This window comes from Oreochromis aureus, linkage group 17 (genome assembly GCF_013358895.1).
Source record: "Oreochromis aureus strain Israel breed Guangdong linkage group 17, ZZ_aureus, whole genome shotgun sequence".
Lineage (NCBI taxonomy): Eukaryota > Metazoa > Chordata > Actinopteri > Cichliformes > Cichlidae > Oreochromis > Oreochromis aureus.
In genome coordinates this window covers 19,684,799-19,706,328 of record NC_052958.1, presented here as the reverse complement: position 1 = coordinate 19,706,328, position 21,530 = coordinate 19,684,799, and the positions used below count along the sequence as shown (strand labels likewise).

Here is a 21,530-nt window from a genome sequence, read left to right as displayed (position 1 = left end):
GCAAAGCTGGACAGCATGGAAGCATTTTAGACTCAAACTGAGTCAGTTTGAAAGAATCAGACTGTCGGAAATGAACCGACGTTTGTCCAGCACCTTTTATTGTGCCAGCTTTTTGTTAAGTGGTGTTTGTGTTAGTTTCTGTTGTTTTTGTTCAAATTGTGCATTAAAATTAAAACTCTTATATGGATTTATTTACGCAAAATTAAAATCAAAGTGGTTAAAATGAAAACCTTGTTCACAAAATAAATGTGAGGCCCCTGTGGAGGAGATAAACATGTTTTTGTGGTAGAGCCCACACACGCGCTGTAGCAGGATACACGCTGTACAAAACCAGAACTTTTTCTCAGCGCGATCAAGTGACATGGTTTGTTTGCTGCTACGCACACAGCAAAATCAGCGGTGTTAAATTAACAACGTCAAAATGCAATGACTCTATCAGAGTTTATAAAACACAGTTGTGTTTTATAAATTATAGCTGACAGAGGCGGTGGCTTACGACACCAACTGTCTGCCATCTATAATCCAGTGCTGACACCCTGGGCCATTTGACCTCGGGAAATCACATGACGAGGGGGCTAGGTTTCACAATGAGCTCATCTGAAACCATGGCTGATTGTGACCTACACCCATTTTCACACCTTGGCTCGTGTGATTAGGTAGAGGATAATGAGGGGGTCCATTGTCCATCTTGGGGGAACACTCCACCATTTGACCCTAGAACTGAAGAAGCTTCTCGGATGAGAGGTGAAACGTCTTCAAGCATCTTAAAGAAGTCCAGATGCTTTTTTTCCCAAGCTCCTTAGACTACGATGACCTGGATGACTGAGAACCTTCACAGACAACAAGTTACAATCCAAAAAAAAAGGGAATTATATATTATATATGCATTCTAATTCCGAGTTTATTTATCAATTAAATAGAGTAAAATATTCACACTTAAATGTATAAATAATGCTCTTTACGGAGTAATTTAGCCTGTAGTGTTAATCTCATATAACACTACCCAGTGTTGGTCAGTGTTAAATCCTGACTCAATTTAGAGTCAATTTAACTCTGGAATTTCAACTCTTGTGAAAGAATAATTTAACATGGTGAAAGAATGTCCGGAGTGTAGCCCTGTCTGAAATTATTCAGGTTTGCAATATAAAGGAAAATGAAAAAAAGAAGCTCATGGTTATAAAAGTGGTTAAAATATATAAAGTCAATAAAAGGTTTAAAAATCATATGCTTGGTTACCAAGGTACTTCATTTACAGTTGTAAGAGTTCAATGAATAAAAGGATTTCATGATTTAGAGTTAATTTATATGCTGTGTCCAAGGATGCTCCGAAGGATCCTACCTATGTCACGTAGGTAGGATTCTTCGACGGCCGGGTAGGATGGATGTGAGAAGCTGGCCTTCGTTCAAGTCTGCCCTTAATTCCACGTATTTCTGGTCGCTCACGCCACAACGCAAAAACTGAAAAATGGACCAACAAATGTTGCTCCATGTGTTGTGTACTGTTTTAATTTCCGAGGAGCTACAAAACCGGTATAAACATCGCCGGCATGTTTGGTACCTTAGGCTCATCAGAGCCAGTCATATCCAGGTAAAATAATCTACCCTAAACTACACGCATTTAGGAATTACATAGCTAGTTTAACAGATAATGTCAATAACTGAATGACTGCCAGTCATTCGTACACATTCACCATATTATAAAAAATATATAAAGTAAATGTCCTTGAAACTGATAGGAGAACATGTTGTATTTATTTCCTATCATTCATTGGATCCTGTAACTTATTTGTGTGCATAGAATGGCAGTACAAATGTCACAAAGCTGAAAACAGGGTTACGTTGGAGTACACAAACATGCTTAGTTACACAGATGAAGTGTATAAAGTGTATAAAGAAAATTGTCACAGCGCATTAGTATATTTTACATAAGCTTAATAATCAGAATAATGCTTGGATCCCTTAAAATGAATGAAATTATACCCTTCCACTAAAACTGTTTATGTTGTTCTCCACCTTTTCCTTAAGCAGATGAGACCCTTATACTGCAGGATTAACCTGAGTGTCCAGGTCCTGGACCATTTTTTCAACCAGGAGGAACCTAGGCCTGATTTTCAGCTAAGCAGGGAGTCTCTGGCAGTGTTGCTAAATCTCCTGAAGCAGAATCGGCGGCATGGTTGCGGTGCAACAATTAAGACCCTGGTGTTTTTTTTCTGGTTGACAAGTCGAGCATCCTACAGGGTGGTCTCAAGAGTGTTTGGGATGCCTCGTTCTACTGTCCACTCCATTGTTCACCGTGTCACAGAAGCAGTGGTGGCCATTTGCCACCAGGTCATCCACCTCCCAAAGACCTGGAGGTAGTGTCCCGTGGGTTTGCAGCCCGGGCACGCCACAGAGCCTTTCTGAAAGCAGTGGGTGCAATCGACAGCTGCCACATCCGCATCAAGTGTCCAAGCGGTCTTGATGGTCAGTGCTATAGAAACAGGCAGTTTGTGACCATCAGGGCCGCCTCATCGACACGTACATGGGCTGGCCTGGGTCGGTGCACAATTCCAGGGTGCTTCGGCACAGCCCACTGTACAGACAGTCAGTCTACCCTCCTCCAGGGCATTTCATCCTTGCAGATGGACGGTACCCATGCCTCCAACATCCACTCCCCCATCATCACAAGAGGCCAGTCCAAGATGGAAGTGAGAGTGTCTGTGTTGAATGTAAGAAGCCTCTGTCTTTCTACACGGCGGGACAGTAACTGTATGTGTATATGTAAGTCTGGAAAAACTGCAGATAGTCAGATTAACAGCAACAATATTTTTGTCTATATCTGCCATTGTAGAAATTAATGTCATGTAAACAATAATGTGGCGCACAGCATCACGTCAAAAAAGGCGCACACCTTTGACGTTGCATGACTAAATCTCTGTTTTCCTTGTCCACATGTAAATGCAAAAACAGAGTTTTCGAAAATCTCCACCCTGGCAGGAGTTTTTAAAAATCTCAGTTTTCAGTGATTAAAAACGCTGTTTACATGTGGATGAAAGGTGCAAACGCATAGAAAAATCTGCGTTTTCAAAAATACCCGTGTACGTGTGGCCGTAGCCTTAATGAGTTACAGTGAAAAGAAGTCCCTGTAAATGGTAATATAAACAGCACTTTAGATTTTTCTATTACTGGAAAATATCAGTTAATGGTACAGAAAATATATTGTGAATAAACAGAATTTTCTGTTTTATAACTGAAGGAAATGTCTGTAAATACTACAGAGAGTATACTGTAAATCTACAGAATTTACATTTACGGAAAAGTCTGCCAACTTCCGTACAAAAACTGACAAAATGTACTGGCAGAAAATTACCAGGACTTTTCCCGTTTTTCTACAGAATTTTTTTTTTACAGTGTGCACTGATAGCACAAAGCCCTGATATACCGGAAGACCCTGCCGTTAATGCAGCGGCACATTTAGTAATATATAAAAAATTGGAAAAATGGTTCGTCACACTGCCTCATGCCTTAAAAGGCATGTAGGGTAAGCTGCACTGCCGGTGCCTGACAAGCGGGTCTGATACCAGTCCTTTTGATTCCAGTACAGTAAGTACGGACACAAACATCTTAGTGATAGCAGCCATAACTGTGATTTCTCTTATTCTTTCAAAATGGAGCTCTTATGGAGAGATAACAGAAGATAAAGGTTCAGATGAGGAGGGGGAAGAAATTGAGCTCCCAGAAGGATCAGCTCTAACAAAAGAACGTGAAATAAAACCAACTGCAGGAACCAAAAGTATCCAAACTCCAACCCCAGTAGAAGAGGTTGCAGCTGACATCCTCAATGAGATACTTGGTAACATGGATTCAAGTAGCGAAGAGCCCTGTGAGAAATATGGCTCACTAAACCTGCCTTTAATTCAGGATTAATTATCAATAAGGTGAGAGACTTCTTCGCCAGATGTGTGCCATCCACTTCAATCACCAGGCTAAAAGCACGCAAACACCACTTTTCCATGTTTGCGAAAAAATGTTTCGAAAAAATGACAAAAGAGCTAAAACAAACAATAAAGACAAACAGGAAATATTTTGTTTGTCTAAAAAACATTTGCAAATACCCAAAGCATGAAACAGTGTCCTCTGATGAAAGCATAGTTTTCAACCTGCCAGAGTCAGTACCTGAAACTCCTCGTTCCCAGAGTGCAAACTCTGATCGAGCCCCTTCCCGAAATACGCTTCCTTGTTATATAGGTTCTTCTCCAGTGGACTTTAACGTCTGATCTAATGGCGCCAATCTGTTAAACTCACAAAGAAAGAAGAAGTCTTCATCATTGAAAAAACATTAAAAATTTTATGACGAGTCGAGTGTATCCCTCTCAGACACAGTCATCTCAAGGACTCCACAAAGAGTAGATGGCTTAAAGTGTTCATTTTCTCCTGAGGTCCTCTATGTCCTCATAGAAGATGCGGTAGAAAAGTTTTTGCAAAAGCTCTGGGTGGAGAATGAAGACAATGATCAAATGATTGAAACTGAGAGGGTGTCTGGGGCTGTGGAAGACATCCAAATCTTCCTTAAAAGAACACAGACCCCAACACAGGAAAAAAGCACAGATTCAGATGGCAATGGAAAGGAATGTGCAGCATCAACACCAAAACCTGGAAGCATTTCTCCAGAAAAATGCTCTCTGGCATCGCACATGTCACCTCCAACAGCAAAACCTGGAAGCATTTCTCCAGAAAAATGCTCTCTGGCATCCCATCATCTCCAAAGGCAAAACCTAAGAGTAAAAAATGCTCCTCAAGTGTTTTAGGCTCTCTGAAAGATTTCTCTGAAATGTCAGAGCTGGGAGCTGTGCCAGGGTCATCTTCTGATGTTTAGAAATTGTCCAGTAACCTCGCCTTTTTCCTGTTGGTGACAGTCGTCAAAAAATCTTTTAAAATATTGAAGCAGAATTTTAGCACCAAATCCATTTCCATCACCCCCAACCAGTCGCAGCGGATGGCTGCCCCTTCCGGAGCCTGGTTCCGTTGGAAGTTTCTTCCTGTCAGAAGGGAGTTTTTCTTCCCCACTGTCGCCTCGTGCTTGCTCAAAGGGGGATCATTTGATTGTTGGGGTTCTCTGTAGTACTCTAGGGTTTTTACCTTACAGTACAAACAGGGAGGAAACTTGTGATTTGGCACTTTATTTTAAAAAATATTTAAGTAGGCATCAAATAAAAATAATCTAAATTAAAAATACATTCCAACTTTTGTTGTTTTTCCTATGTTGCCAAATCTGTAGAAAGTGTTGCACGTGTGATTTTAGTCATTTTGCATCAATTTGTAGCCAACATGTGTCTGTTTTTTGGGGGGTTTTTTACATTCAATAAATCACCAAATTAATACACGCTTTAATACTTGTCATTTGATTCTAGATGTAGAACTCCCATCTGAAAATTAGTACCTACCCCACTTGGACAATTTCACTGGACTAAGAAATAAATAAAAACAGATTTAATAAATGTATGAATGTTATTATACTTGATCCTAATCTGCTGCTGAGCCTTGGAAATGCAGATAACATAGAACACACAGCAAGAACACCTGTTCAATCTTCTGTGTTACCTGGATTTACATCAGTGTAAGGGACAAAAAACAAAAAGTGTGCTGGTGTGTTTTTAATAAAGTTATAGAAACTACAAAATGATAAATAAATACTTTAAAGTTACACTTCTCTCACCAACTAGGTCACCAGCAAGCCATTTAAGACAAGTGTCAGGGTTAATATTAGGTTACCATGCACCTCTTTATCTAATTATCGATTTATTAAATATTAACTGCATTTTTGTGTATGGCAAAATGAAACGCAGATAACAGAAGAGGTGAAAAAGTAAAAGCTTGTGGTTTTCACAGAATAGTATCTTTAGCAGGTTCTAGCTTTGGCAGCCAAAATCAACTTTTTAGCCTTGTTCATCAGCACAGATGGCATTTTCCAACAAACCGTCCACTGTTACAGAGATCTTCAGTGCCACTATCTTTATTGGGATGTCACACCAGGTGCTAATGTATGGAAACAGCCTGTCGGTGAAGGTGTGTGTGAAGGTGTGTATGTGTGTGTCTGTGTCAGAGTCATAAAATGACAGCTCTCCTCTGTCCCAGTCCAGCTGAAGTCTGATTCTCTTCGGGTTCCTCGTCACTTGCACATCTGACCCCGGGTCTGATGGCGACAGTATTTTGTATTCACCACCACAGAACATCAGCCTCCACAGTGCAGGCCAAATGACTCCTTTCCTCTGACATGAATCTGTTAACACTCCCAGCACAAAGGCCGTATTGTCCCCAACCTCCACCTCCCAGCTGTGAGAGCCCGAGTCAAAGCCCTCGGAGCTGACAACGGAGAAGAAGTGATCAATCCTCTCTGGATTGTCAGGAAGCTCCTGGGTTTGCGTTCCCCGCCTCACACTGGTCAGATCTTCAGACAGGATTACGCCTGGATGAGCAGTGTTTGGATCCAGGATCACAGGACAGTAGGAAACCATCTCCTTCATCTTGACCCAAACATTGAAGCCTAGGTTGCCCACATGCTGGGCCACATTTATCTGTGCTCCCGAGGCGAGCTCTGGATCATCAGGAAGAGGTTGCTGCTGAACTCGTTCCACTGCAGCTCTGTAGTTCTGCAGAAATGAGACGTTACCAGCTCTCAGCTCATTCTCTGTCTCTTTAATGGTGTGGTAAAGTGCTGTTATCTCTCTGCTCAGAGCCCCAATCTTCTCCTTCATCACTTGACTCTTCTGCTCCTCTTCCTCCCTCAGTGCAACCAACCTGGCTGCCTCCTCCTCTTCTAGAAACTGGTGAAGCTTCTGGAACTGCTCCTTAATGCTCCTCTCTGTGCTTTCAGCCTGAGCTCTAATATGCTCTGCTGTTTGATCACATGTCCCTTTAACCTCACGGATGGCCCTCATTTTCTTTTTCAGGGGTTTTAAGGAATCCTCAAGTTTTTTCTTGTGGTCCTGAGCTGCTTCATCAACAGACTGGAAACGGTGGTTTCTGTGAGCTTCTTGATTTGCGCAGATGCTGCACAGTAGCAGCTGCTCATCCACACAGAAGACGCTGAGTTTCTCAGAGTGCAGACTACAGACGGGCTCAGAGGCTCGCTCCTGTAAGAAAGCCTCACAGCGCTTCTTCAGCTCAAAATGAACAGGTGGAAACTCCTTTGAAGACTTCCTCTTGCAGACTGGACACCCCAAATCGTTTCTGTTTGCCCAGTATTTCCGTAAACAGTCATTACAGAAGCTGTGCTTACATGACAGGATGACTGGATCTTTAAATATATCTTTGCAGACGGGACACGACAGATCTTCCTGTAATTTAGACGCCATGTTGCAGCTAGTTCCTCTCTATACTGTCAAGTTACTTTCACTTTCCTTATGATCCTCCTAGGTCTTATTTTTGTGTAGTGTCAGCAGCAGGTACAGTACATTGCCAATGGCAGTATTCCCAGTATTCCCTGTGGTACTATTGCAGTCGTTCTTCACTGGGAAGTCTTGAATTTAGCGATAAAGTGTCGTCTTTCATCCGTGCGTCCTCAGCAGAGAGAAAAACAAGTTGCTTCCTCATTTCAAAAGAGGGCAGGGCTTCCTGAGTTACTGGGCAGATAAGAAATTGTTGAGTGGCAGTCAAAGAAGGAAGCTGAGGAGCTGAAGTCTGTATTTAGTTTTTAATGTTTATGTGACACATAAATAGAGACTTTTGACATACATGTAAAAATACTATCAGATGATTTGTTTTTCTTCCAAAATAATTGTTGTATTTGTAAATTGAGATCTTTGGCTCAGTGGTTTGAGTTTTGGGGATGTTTAAGTTTTCTCTTGTTGAGTATTGCAGCATCGACAGCGATCAACTCGAAGGAAAATGACGACGGAGGCAAAAATGACCTTAATAGTTTGGGAACTTTATTCCACACCAACACGCGGCAAAACTTTCCTCATGGATGCCATTTTTGTTGTGGTATAGTTTTTTCTTCTTAGGGGCGTGATGACGCAGCATACGTGCCCTTACAATGAAACAGTGCCTCCTTGTGGTGACAACTAAAATACTCTCTCTCTGTTAAACAACAGTAACCATAATGCAGCTAAACACACTGTACAACATGAGTACACAGAATGAATATCTTAACATCTCTACTCTTGTATTTATTTATTTTTATTATCTTTTATTATGGTTCTATATTTCGTATATCTCATTGTTTTCATGTTTGCTTTCTTCAGGTTCGTTCTGTGTTTTGGGGATTTATGTTCCCATAGCTCCACAGCCTTGTGTTTATGTTTAACTTTTCTTCTGTTTATGATTTTATTGAATCTGGGACTTTGGTTTCTTCACTGCTTTAGGTTAATTATAAGTTTGTTGTCCATCTACTGCCTCTGTCTGGTCTCAGTATTAGTTATTTCCGGTCTTATTTTGATAGTCTCCTGTCGCGCGTGCTCTGGGTTTTCTTCTGCTTCTCTATCTCAGTCAGTTACGACACATGCTGTGTACTCGGTCTCATGCATTTAGATCAGGCAATGAGACAGAGTACAAAGCTGCGAAGTATGGACGGAGGAAAGCCATTACAGCGGCTAAGAGGCAGTACAGAGAGAAGCTGGATGGCTTCTCACCGTTGCGTCCTCAGTCCCATCCTCTACACCAGGGGTGCCCAATCCCAGTCCTCGAGAGCTACTATCCTGCAGCTTTTAGGTGCATCCCTACTCCAACACAGCTGAATCAAATGATTCGATTACCACTTCAGCATGCATTCAAGTTTGGCAAACGCCTGATAACAAGCCATTCATTTCATTCAGGTGTGTCGGAACAAGGATGCATCTAAAAGCTGCAGGACGGTAGCTCCCAAGGACTGGGATTGGGCACCCCTGCTCTACACCCTGTACACCCACGACTGTGTCGCCTCCAATGGGGATAACACCATACTGAAGTTCGCGGATGACACTGCAGTGGTTGGTCGCATCACTGGAGGGGACGAAGCGGCTTATAGGAGAGAGGTGGCCGGTGTGGTGTCATGGTGTGAGGACAACAACCTCACCCTCAACACTGACAAGACAAAGGAGATGATAGTAGACACGAGGAAGGAGAGGAGGCCTCACCAGCTGCTGTTTATGTGGGAGAGTGAAGTAGAGAGGGTGAGCAGCTTTAGATACCAAGGTGTCCACATCACTGAGGACCTAACCTGGACATTGAACACCACACAGCTGGTCAAGAAGTCTCAGCAGCGGCTGTATTTCCTGAGGAAATTTGGTATGTCGGCCAAGATCCTAGAAGAAAAGCTTTTTTCTGAGCTTTATTGTTTTGTTTATTTTTTTTTGTTTATTATTTTTTTTAATTAGTGATGTGCAAAGCGAGGCTTCTTGAAACACTGAGACCCATCGCCACAGTGACACCTGCTGGCCGATTTGGCTATCAACACATGTTTTGGAGAAAGCCAAACAGCTACAGAAATAAGCTGCGACTGTAATGATCAGTGTCCTTCAGCATTATTCTCCCTTTGTTAAGACTCGTGTTGCTCACAATAAACCAATTTATAAAGTCAAACATACATAGACAAGACTGCAGTGTTTGCTGCAATAACTGGACAGATTTACAGTCGATTTCGAGCTCAGCCGGCTTCGTTGTTTTTGCTCACGGCTTTCAAACTTTCCATGTGTTTAGCTGTCAAGGAAAGCTAGAAGCTGGTTCACCTCTGCCTTTTGTTTTTAATTAATTTAAAAATATTCATTTAAACGAAATAACACTAAATGTGTTTTCCTTCTTTATAAAACACATTTAGTCACATTTTCATCAGCTAATTCTGACCAATCATAACAGTCCATTTCAGACCCACCGACCAGTAAAGTTTTACATGATCCTCTGCTGAGCAACCCTGACATAACTTCATGATCACTGATCTCTCTGATTCTTACTGCTATGGGAAGAAGTGCTTTCATTTTCCTATTACTGATACTAACAGAACTGCCCCTAAAACCATCAGTTCACCCAGTTAACAATGCAAATAATATGCTGGCAGACAAAGAGGCATTAAAGGCGAATGCTTCTTTGTAGTAAATTTTTCAATCTTGCTATTCAGTTCTGCACACCTTAAACCTGCAGATTCCAGTGCACAGTGCACCTGATCACATCTTAATCAGTGTACAAACTGCATTAGTGAGTTTGTTATATATTTGTGAAAGACTTTCTTACAGTATAATTTTGTAATCTTTTTTAATGAGTTTCTGCATTTGCTGCTCAGTGACAGACAGTGAAACCACATTCATGTTGTGCATTTGCGTTTGCATACATAAGCATTTATTCTCAAACAACACAAAGACAAGCATACGTGAAAAATACACAAATCAGTACCATACAGTGAATGGCTGCCATGACTTCTCATTAGTAGTGATTGTGAACTTAATTAGAAAATATTACTTAAGCAGTACGTCTTCCCTTACAACAGCCAGGTGTTTTTGCGTACTGCTGTTGTGATAATACAGCATGCACGGTTTGGACAGATTATGGAAATGAACTGGAAACTGGAACCAAGCAGAACAAGTAGAGATACAGTGAAGGCAAACATGTCAGTAATGCTGATAAGACAGCTGGTTGATTTCACATGAAACTATTTGTGGTTTCAAAACTGGCAACAGAGGATTGAGCTGATGGTGACAGATAGAGAAGGACTCTGAATGAATCATAACACCTTTGCAATAAACAGTAAAAGTGAACACGTCGCAGTCTTTTCCCCTTCTGCACAGTGCACACCAGGGCTACAGTAAATCTACTTTAAAGCTGGAATAATCCTTTATTTTTATGAGACATTAACATGCTGATTTTTAAAATAAACCATTAAGGTACAAAAGGTTCAACACAACCTCTCGTTTCCCCAGAGTGAAATCTTCAGATTGCTTTCTCTGTCTGCGGTTCATTACAATAAGTGGAACACATCAGCTGGGTCATTGAGCGTCTCGTCTTCTGAGTGGAGAGAACTGGTGACTGAAGTTGAGACCAGGCACATCGCACAGACAGACACAAAGGGTATTGTGTGTGTTTGCCAGTCTATTAAGAATATACTATTGCTGCTATTCTGAGTATCTGACGTGCAGCATCATTGAGATAAAGGCATAGAGTGTCTAGTGTAGGGGCGGTTAGACCAGAAAGACGGATTTAGACAATCTGCATTCTTTCTAATGGCCAGCAGGGGGCAAATCCTTTGGTTTCAGAGAGAAGTCCAGCTGAACTGAAGTCTATAGAAGTGATTCTGACTTCATTAATGAGCTTAGTGAACACTTTCCTGTTAAATTTATAGGTTTCAGATCTTATACGATACAACATGACAGTCATTATATAAGTTGAGGACTGATTATTGTAGCCACATTGGTCATGTCTCATCCACAGCTCTGTTTTACAGTGGTGAGGGCGCAGGTACCCAATGTATTCTTCTAAATGATAGGCGAAGACGAAACCTCTGCATCAGTGGTGCTGGTGTAAACCAGAACAAGCAGGAAGATCATCTTCCTATGTGTAATCTCTGACTCTCTGAGCTTGTGTACTGATGCATCATTGAAGTGATGGTCAAACCAATACAGTCGTCTGCAAAAAGCCTGATCCATGTTTTATCATCCTTATGGACTCTAATGAGGACCATAATTTACAGAAGAAACATAAAACTGTACTCAATAATACTTTATACAAGTGATTGAGTCCAAAAACCCAAAAGAAAGGTGTTTACTAAGGACAGTTTTAAGGCTTTAGCCAGGATCTGGGAGCCAGAGGAGTAGCCCCCTGCTGGCCATGAGAAAGAATGCACGTTTTACACCGTAGTGTTTCAGAATGAAAAGCGCTGTAAGTCATTTAGAAATCAGTCTAAGCTCACACAACCAATTCTGCAGTTTCCATCTGTCTCTTTTATCTGTTTTAGTGTCTGCTTTCTGGGTTTTTGTCAGCGCAGAGAAATGTTACTTTAACTGCTTAGAGATCACAAATGTAATCTGAACAGGACCTATTTTAAACCATGAACGTAAACACAGGGAACATTAACAGTGAACGTGTCGAGACACAAGTCTAGATATGCCAGTGAAAAGAAGAAGAATGAGTCCAATCAGAGAGACAGATGCACCAACACCCACGATCCTCCTCCCCACCAGGAAGAGCAGTGGAGCCAGCAGACGGTAGGCCTCATGTCAGGTGACGGCGTTCAGGTTCTGGCCTCCATCGGTCGGGGTGAAGAACTGGACTTTAGGCACGGCAAGGCCTGAGTTGTTCCTGCGGAGGCTCCCGCTGCTTCCTGCGCCTTTGCGCATGGAGTTGTTGCGTCTCATGGAGTTGCGCTTCCTCAGCGAGTTCTGGTGCGACAGCTCGCTCTTCTGGAGGGTTTGGATTAAGATGGACGGCTTCTCGTCCAGTTCTCTGGCACTGCAGCATGGCGTCGCAACCTGCAGGAGGAACAAGAGAACATTTTGCGAACATCTCTTAAACCAAGTTCACCAGTGGGAAGAGACACTGACCCAAATCAACGGTATCAATGTTTTGCTGTGACTGATGATGATGATGAACAAAAGTCCACTAGGATCTTTTTGTTTTAGCGTTTACCTTGACTGTGTTGCCAAATTTGGAGTAGTCGACAGAATACGCGCCCTCCTCCTCTGTTACTATGGGAACGAAGCGGTGGCCCCACTGGATCTCCTCGGAGACGTAGGAAGTCCGTGCCTGCGTGGTGATGCCCGTTGTCTCCACAACTCCCTCCAGGATGACGATCACCTCCAGGTCGCTGCACTGCAGCTCCATGGCTGACAGGTCGTACAGCGGGCTGAGGGCAGAGTGGGCGGAGTCCAGGTTTAAATATGTTTCAAATGATGGGGTCAGAGTATGTGCAGGTGATACATGGTTTCGGTTTTAGTTGTTTTATTTAAACTGTAAGTCTGTGTTTGTCCAGCAGGTGGTGGCAGGGCATAAACAAGGCTCAGCTTCTTATCTCACACTGTTACCCTTCCACAGTTTGCTTTCTTAAACTACTTTATTACTTTTATGAGTTTTCTCTTTCCAGTGATTAACTTTTAAAAAGAACTAAAGGTAAAACAATTACATTAAAATATGAGCAGAAAAAGAACCACTTTGGATTATTTTTAAAGCAAAAGCAGCCAAATGCCAATATTCTCTCCTCTCTGCCATTTTCTGTTAACCATAAATCAGCCGAGGGGCTTTCTGGTTGATAACACATCACATATTATCTGTTTGTGTGGACTGTGGAGAACACAAAGTGGGGTTTAGTCAGGTGTAATAAAGCCACAGCCTCTGTGACGTGTTTGTGGACCTGTTTTTGTCGATGACGTGGCAGATGATGAGCGGGGCGAGGAGGAACAGGCTGTTGCTGCCCACAGCGCTCTCTGTCTGCACATCGATCTGATGGATGGGGATCACCTCCCCCTCTGGTGTGGTTGTCTTCCTCACCACCTGCAAGCAGACGAGGTGTAGTCCTAATTAACTAACAGCTCAATTAAACCTGAGAAAAAAAATAGCTTTTGAGTAAATTCTGAGGTAATTAAAAAACAACCACATTAGCAGACATATTAGACTTCATATGTAACTGATATCACCCGGTGCCTGATCCTGTTCAAGCCAAGTCCTTCAAATAAAACTTGATACAACCTCAATTCCTAACTCTACTCAGCTGTAAAATGTAAATACAAACAGAATTTATATACAAATATTTAAACTGAGATATTTTAGTTTTTCAAGTGGGCACCAAAAATCTGGAAAAGCAAGGGTTACTGAAAACAAACAGCTGGAGAGATGTTTAGAAGGTAATGAGGTTAATTAGCAGAGACTGGGTATCAAAAAGGTTGAGAGGCAGAGTAGAAATGGCCAGAGGTTCACCAATCTGCAAAATGTTGCATCTAGAAATTGTGGAACAATTTCAGAAGAAAAATGTGAATAATTAGAATATTTAATATTCTATCTACAGAAAATAAAATCAAAAGATTCAGAAAATTTGGAGAAATCTCTGTGCGCGAGGGATGAGGCTGAGAATCAGTGCTGGATGCCCGGCACATTGCATTAATGCATGAGCTCTGGTCTGCTGAGCAACTAAAATCCTCCATCAGATTAGAATCAGACATCATTCCTCTCCTGAAGGTTTAGCAGCTGCTCCCCAGATGTTCCCAGATGTTTACAGACTGTAGTTAAAAGGAGACAGTCTTTCCCAACATTTTTGAGACGTGCTATCAAACTAAAAATGAGCTCATATTTCTCTTATATTTTAAAATGCTACATTTTGTAAGTTTAAACATTTTCTGTGTCCACTGTGAATAAAATATGGATTTATGAGATTTGTGCACTTCACACAGCATCCCAATATATTTCAAAGTGGATCTGTAGATACTTTGGTGAGATAGCGACATCGAGGTAAATAGAGTCAAGCTGAAGATTTCTCCTCTTGCCCCTTTGTCGTTATATCTTTACTGCAGCCCCTTATTTAAGCTTTCCTTTTTACTAAGCTACTTGTTGCTTTATTTAGGTAGATAGATACTTCAGTGATTAGAGAGGTGGGGTATATCATCTGAAGTGAAGAAAAGTACCCAGCTGATCATTTCTGCATTTTTGTAGTGAGTAATTACTTAAGTTGTGTTACATGAATAAATGTGGGTAACTTTCTTAGACTGGAGGTGCTCACGGAGATAAAACTGCCACAAACAGCTCGACCAACAGATGAAACTTCAGCTCTGGTCAAAACGTCTTTCACATGTTGGTTCTTTATTCATTGAAAGAATTAAAAAAAAGTCACACTTCAGTTTGTAATAGATGCAACAACTCTGATCACCACATAAGAAGAAAACACTTATGTAATAAAAGTTTTTCTTGTGTTTTCAATAATTCATTTTGATGTTCTGATGGTTTACTTGTTGAACTTTTGTCTTGTTGTTACCTGGAAAGACCTTACGGACCAAAAGTAGATCAGGAAAGGAGGAATAACATTTAATAATAGACATTTTTAAACCCATGTTTGAGTTGCTTCGTTTCTATGGGCTCAAAATGTGGTCATAAATATTTTGTACTTGTAAATCAGTTTTGTACTTGTAAATCAGGATTTGTATGTGTAAAAAGAATTTGTGCGTGCGTAAAAAAAGATTTGTATGTGTAAAAAAATTTTGTGCGTGCGTAAAAAGATTTGTATGTAAAAAAGAATTTGTGCGTGTGTAAAAAGATTTGTATGTGTAAAAAGAATTTGTGCGTGCGTAAAAAAGATTTGTATGTGTAAAAAAGATTTGTGTGTGGACTTAGCCAAAAACCCCCCTGCAAGTTACAAGTACGAATTGACCCTATTTTTCTTCCTGTCATCTGATTGGTCAATGTCATGTCAATCACAAATGTAACAATCCAATCAGAGAACAGATGGGTTTGGCTGTCGGAGGGGCACTTTTTTGAACTGCAGGTCCTTGAAGGGAATAAATGCCCTTTTACATGCCAACCCCGCATTTTCCTTCATCACCACGAAGGAAAACAGTCTGTGGTCGTCCGAGTTTGGTGATTTTTGTGTCACAGGTCTACGTGTTTAATACAGGGACTTCCACAGCCTTTTCAACAGCGCTGCGGATCGCGGGGGGGGGGGCAGTGTTTTGGAAATGACAGTCTTCATTACAAAGCTTTCTTCGTTATGAATTAGCATACATGTTTTTATTGAACATTTGAAGAACTAGCAAAAAAAACAGAAACTCTTGTAGAGGACATAAAGTCAGAGATAGAAACGACAAGGAGCAGGTGCATCTAGTACAGACAGAGCTGCTGCAAAAACCCACAGAGCTCAGCAGCCAGCGCAACTAATTCTGGATCCTTGGCTTTTAGTTAGCAGTTAGCATTAGCAGCACATCCTGCGTCAGATGTGAAAGGACCTTTATGCTGCGCACTGTGACTCACAGCAATGGTCCCGGGTCAGCCCTGACTTTGTGTTAAACTAATCCTAAAGTAATGATGGTATTTCTAACCACTGACATACCACAACTTTATCCTTTCAACAGCTGCTGAAAGTAAGGGGACCTAGCTGCTATCGGATATTTATATAGAGATCCTCCAGCTTCAAACTGTATTACCCTTCAAGGACCTGCAGTTCAAAAAAGTGCCCCTCCGACAGCCAAACCCATCTGTTCTCTGATTGGATTGTTACATTTGTGATTGACATGACATTGACCAATCAGATGACAGGAAGAAAAATAGGGTCAAAATTCATACTTGTAACTTGCAGGGGGGTTTTTTGGCTAAGTCCACACACAAATCTTTTTTACACATACAAATCTTTTTTACGCACGCACAAATTCTTTTTACACATACAAATCTTTTTTACACACGCACAAATTCTTTTTACACATACAAATCTTTTTAACGCACGCACAAATTCTTTTTTACACATACAAATCTTTTTTACGCACGCACAAATTCTTTTTACACATACAAATCCTGATTTACAAGTACAAAACTGATTTACAAGTACAAAATATTTATGACCACATTTTGAGCCCATACGTTTCTTTTAAAAATGTGAATATTTCACTGAAACTTTAAACAGAATTATTAGAATTATTAGAACTGATCCCAAAGATCATTTTAAAAATCATTTTAAAAGATCATTTTAAAAAAGCATTATCTGGGACTCTCGGCCATTTGACCTTAGAACTGAAGAAGCTTCTCGGATGAGAGGTGAAACGTCTTCAAGCAACTTAAAGAAGTCCAGATGCTTTTCTTTGCAAACTCCTTTGACTTTATTGTAAAAAGATCTCTTGCAATACGTTCCAGGCCCACTAGGGGGCCGTGACCCACACTGTGATTGGTAAGGGAAAGATAAAGGAAAGCCCAACACACAACAGGTTATTTTGTTATTTGGGAGAGGTCTCTTTTATATGTCTTTGAACATGTAAAGGTTGGTCAATATCACACATTTCTATGACATCACAGTGTTTACTATTTAATAATGTTATAAAATCTTTGGATTGTGGTGCAGTGCTGTTTTCTCTTTTGTTTTTATTCTTTAGTTATGATTTGTATTTATTTTACTTTGTGTGTTTCTTCTGATTTTTCATCTTTATTTCTATGTACATTTTATGAGTATATAAAATGAGTATGTGTAAAGCTATATAGGCGTATTTACAAAGTTTACACTTTCTATTAAAAAATGTGGCAGCTAACATCTTAGAGCAGCAATTAGCTGGAAAACGTCTCAGATTTTTTTTTCTCTTCCTTTTGTTGTTGTTTATTTGTCTGTTTTGTTAGCTTAGAGAAAAAGGGGGCATAAGTTCTATCAATTTGTAACAACCATGATACTTGCTCCTAATAAAAGATATTTGGAAAACGTCTCAGATTCATATAGACAAACACAAAAACATATGTTGAGCGAGTTTGATTTTACTGGTGGTTAAAATGAGAGGCTCGCCTGTAACCTGACGGTCGCTCCGATGATCATGCTCTTCCTCAGATCCCCGATACGAATCATGAAGCACAGCCGGTTGTTCCGGACTGCGATCACGGCGTGGCGGCTGAAGATGAGGGTCTCTGCCCGACGGTTCGACTGAGCCGTCTTCATGAAGATACAACCTGAGAAGGTAAAACTCGGCAAGGTTAACCTGAGCAGGTGCTTCTATGCACGCATCAGTACTTATAGGTAAGAACAGAGCAAAGCACTGCAGTTCTTTTAACACGCCAAGAGTCAAAATAGCTTCACTGCCTGTGTTTGAGTGGAAATGAAGAAGCAGGCGCTGTTCTGGATAAATAATTCGTTTCTCCTGATCTCATCTGAACCCTTTTTCTTCAAGTTAAAAATGAGTCATGTAACCTATCTGACCCGAGAGTCAGAATCATACATAATTAAAAAGAGGGCAAAGGGTCACGCTGGAATTGTGCACTGTAGGGCCAGGCTGCTTTAAACACGCAGGTCAGAAATGTTTGATGTTTCTTTTTGTCTCTTTCAGGAGAAATTTCACTTCAAAATAACTCAAAGACATACTTAAAAACATCCAAAGTGCTTTGCTTCTCAAACAAAAGAAACCGCTTTATTAGATATAGTTTTCTGGTATACTTTGAGCTCCTGAGCACCACGGCCTACCTAAGCACAGTTGCTGACCATGATCACCTTTTTATGGCCACACCGCATCCATGCTTACAGCAGGATAATGTTTCATGCCACAAAGCTCAAATCATCTTAAACTGGTTTCTGTGACATGACACTGTGTGATGCTGTCATGTAAACATGAAGCAAAAGTCTCAGAGAAATGTTTCTAGCAGCTTGTGACTCTGTGCATGAAGGATTAAAGCAGCCCTGAAGTATAAACAGCATCCAAGGTGACAAAAACTGAGCAAGGTTGATATTTCTGTCTTTTTTAACCCTTTAAATCCTTTGATCAATGGTTTAGATTTTGCTTTCAGTTTTTTTTTCTCACTATCTATTATTTGCTGAACCCTTTGCTGAATAAAGCTGAATGTTTTGCTTCATTCACATGAACGCACCGACGTTCCCGGTTCAGGAGGTTTAATCAAAAAAAATCATCTGATGTGTTGGACCTACAAGCAGAAGCAGCGGTTTTAACCATCCATCTTCTGCTGATCCTGTTAGGTTTGAGGTAAACATTTCGTGCACCTTACCCAACATCACAGCGTTGATGATGAGTCCTACTATGTTCTGCAGGATGAGGACGGTGATGGCAGTGGGACACTGCTCCGTTATCACACGTTCTCCAAAGCCGATGGTCACCTGAACCTCGATGGAGAAGAGGAAGGCTGACGTGAACGACCTGAAGAGGGGGAGACAAGTTAAATCAGATAGCCCGGGGGATAAAGTATCATGAAATATTCCCCTGGTGCTGCTGGACCTATCGCTTCATGGTTGAAATAAGCTTCACTGTGAAAGAAACAATGTAAAACCAGAAACAATGTAAAATAATTATTTTAGTTCAGCTCAGTTCACTCTTTTTCATTGAGGAGCACTTCGACAGCGCCCCCTGCCTTCCGCAGGCTGAATCTCAACCAATTTCATGCACAATGGGCTTAACCTCTAAGATCCAGGTCTTCATGGCTGATCAGGGTTAGGGATGGGGGTCACAACCACCAAGGGGTCAAAATGCATGTGAGATACTTGATGTGTAAGGTCATCTTTTAAATTCAAGTTTTTATTCAGTTTGATTAAACATGTTACTAAAATGCACCCTAACCCTGAATGTCGTTTATTCACAGACATGTTGGATGTTGAGAAGTTAACAGGAAGTAGAGTTGCGGTCTTCAGATCAGGTCTGGTCAAACCCTGTTACTCACGACATTTGCTCCCCAACTACTTTTCCACAAGACTAATTCATAAAGCAAGAAATGATGACAAACATAGAAAAAACAGAGCTGACCTCCAAAAATACTTTTGATGTAATATTCATGAAGGTCTTTTAATCACTGGTGCGTCAATATTAAAAAACACGTGAACAAGTCGAAGTCCTGCAGTTAAAATTCAGATAAGATAAAAGTGCAGACGCTTCATCACCTAAAAGTAAATTCAGGACATAAAACTTTTCATGTGAAAAGGTTATGATGATTATGATTATGAGATTTAGGGAGTGTGAAAATAAAGCAGTATTTCAATGGAAGATGGAACCGCTACCTCCAGTGGTTCCCGACCATGGATTCTGATCATTTCCAAGAAAGAAGCAAAAGCAAATTTCCTATTTTCCTTTCTGTGTCTTCTCCTTCACTGTGGTAAGGATTCATGGGGGTGAGGGTGGATGCGCTAACATGGAAGTGCCAAAAAGCTTTTCACCACATGCAATCTTTCTGCTTCTGCTCTTTTATTTCCCTGAAATAAACGCAGCAGAAGTTCTCTCATTCCCTCTTCTTTCTCTTCCCCAGTTTAAAAATGGAGAATGTTGGCGAAGAGAAGAGGAGGCGGGTGGGAGCTGGGAGGTTTGGATCAAGTGGAGACGGAGACAGAAAGAATTTCGACAGAGAGCAAAACTTGACGAATTTACACCAAACACACTTTAACAACCTCGTTTTCGTAGAACAGATAACATAAAAGCACTCAAGCTTTTCCTTACTTCAGATTTTTTACGCAGTCGGTCTCGTTTTTACGCGTAGGGTCCAGGTCTCCGTGCGCAAATGCCACCAGCCACCAGCTCATGGCGAACAGCAGCCAGCTGCTGACGAATGTCGTGGTGAAGATGACCAGCGTGAAGCGCCATTTAAGGTCCACCAGCGTGGTGAAGACGTCCTGCAGGAATCTCCCCTGCTCGCGGATGTTCTTGTGCGCCAAGTTGCACGAGCCATTTTTGGCGATGAAGCGCGCTTTGTTCACGCGGTCCCTGAACACCGGCTTGCGGGGCATCCGGGAGACGAGCCCCGGGAGACCGAACTCCTCCGGGATGATGCTTTTCCTCGCCAGCATCTTCTCCTCCGCCCGCCGCTCCCGATGGCAAAGAAAACAGTCCTCAGTGCGTCTTTACGCACGGACGCAGCATGCCCACCAGCAGGGAAACGTTCAAAGACGAGCAGTTATACCTCCGTCGCCTTTCGGAGATGTTTCGGACTGAAGGCAGCGCGCCGCCTCTGCTCTGAGCCTCTGAGGGCTGGGACGGTCTCCACTCTGCTGTTGACGCACTTCCAGAGTCAAGACCCGCTCGGATCAGAGCGCTGCTGCCTTCAGGCCCCCTCAAAGGCAGTGGGAAAGGGCAAAACCACCGAAACAGCCCGCTTTGGAAGGCCCTAAAATCTTTTTATCTTATAGGGTTTTGTTTTTTTGTTTTTTTTTGTCTTTCTTGCAGTTTTTTAAGCACTAAAACAGTTTTTTAAGCACTGCAGGTCCGAACAATTGGACAATCGGTCCTGCAGGGAACTTTAGTTAGAGCTGGGCACAAAGTCAGCACTTTCCCTGCTAATCTACGTCAATGAAACCAGTCAAACTAGACTCAGTTCTCTTTAACTGTCTATAAAAACCTTTATATTTACCCTTACCTTTTCTATCCAGTTTAAATTTGTCAAGCTACAGAGATGTTCTCCAGGCAAGCTAAATGTTCCTCTGGGACAACCCCATACACCTATAGGATGGTTGAGAGGTGGGTGTCAGGTAAAGTAAGGGCAAGATTTCGATTGTGCCGCTATCATTCATGCAGGAATGACTCTGTGAGTTCCGGTAAAACAAAAACAAACAACAGCTGTTGATAAAACCAGTGTCCCGTTTGACTGGTTTTGTGTTTCAATCTGTAAACACATCTTTGAAAATGAACACAGAAGCTCAACAAGGAAAAGTTTATTAAGAACAACAAAAAAGAAAAAAGAAAAACGCCTAACAGCTCTTATTTTCATATATTTTATGAAATGTGTGCAATTTCCTAGTATTTGGATTTATTTTAGACACAGTCATCAGGGGGCGCCATTTAGCAATTTATCACATCTAGTATTGAGGGTAGCGTGACTCCTGGCCTGTGTCCTGAGGCAGGAAAGGTCAAGAGTTTACAGCCGTGAAAGCAGCCCAACACAAACAAACAGCCTCACGTCACTCAAAAGCATTTTATTGTTATTACAAGTGTAAAAAACAA

At 41.4% G+C, this 21,530-nt stretch overlaps 2 protein-coding genes across 3 annotated transcripts; both read right to left on the bottom strand.

The window, feature by feature from the left end:
• Window positions 1-405: 405 nt before the first annotated feature.
• On the bottom strand, window positions 406-7,569 carry trim35-14 (tripartite motif containing 35-14). Of its 2 annotated transcripts, none has more exons than XM_039601582.1 (2): window positions 4,156-7,569; window positions 406-1,458 (listed from the first exon to the last, which is right to left on the bottom strand). In XM_039601582.1, exon 1 carries the CDS (start codon window positions 7,332-7,334, stop codon window positions 5,916-5,918), a length of 1,419 nt encoding a protein of 472 aa, XP_039457516.1. In that variant the 5' UTR covers window positions 7,335-7,569; the 3' UTR covers window positions 406-1,458; window positions 4,156-5,915. The 2 variants fall into 2 exon arrangements, with proteins under 2 accessions (XP_039457516.1, XP_031616202.1); XM_031760342.2 differs by lacking the exon at window positions 406-1,458 and having other exon boundaries at window positions 1,493-4,632; window positions 4,696-7,569.
• Window positions 7,570-10,178: 2,609 nt separating this feature from the next.
• kcnj8 (potassium inwardly rectifying channel subfamily J member 8) lies at window positions 10,179-20,599 on the bottom strand. The gene is made up of 6 exons (XM_031760370.2): window positions 20,034-20,599; window positions 18,601-18,749; window positions 17,396-17,556; window positions 13,289-13,428; window positions 12,568-12,784; window positions 10,179-12,410 (listed from the first exon to the last, which is right to left on the bottom strand). Exons 1-6 carry the CDS (start codon window positions 20,378-20,380, stop codon window positions 12,159-12,161), a joined length of 1,266 nt encoding a protein of 421 aa, XP_031616230.1. The 5' UTR covers window positions 20,381-20,599; the 3' UTR covers window positions 10,179-12,158.
• Window positions 20,600-21,530: the final 931 nt, after the last annotated feature.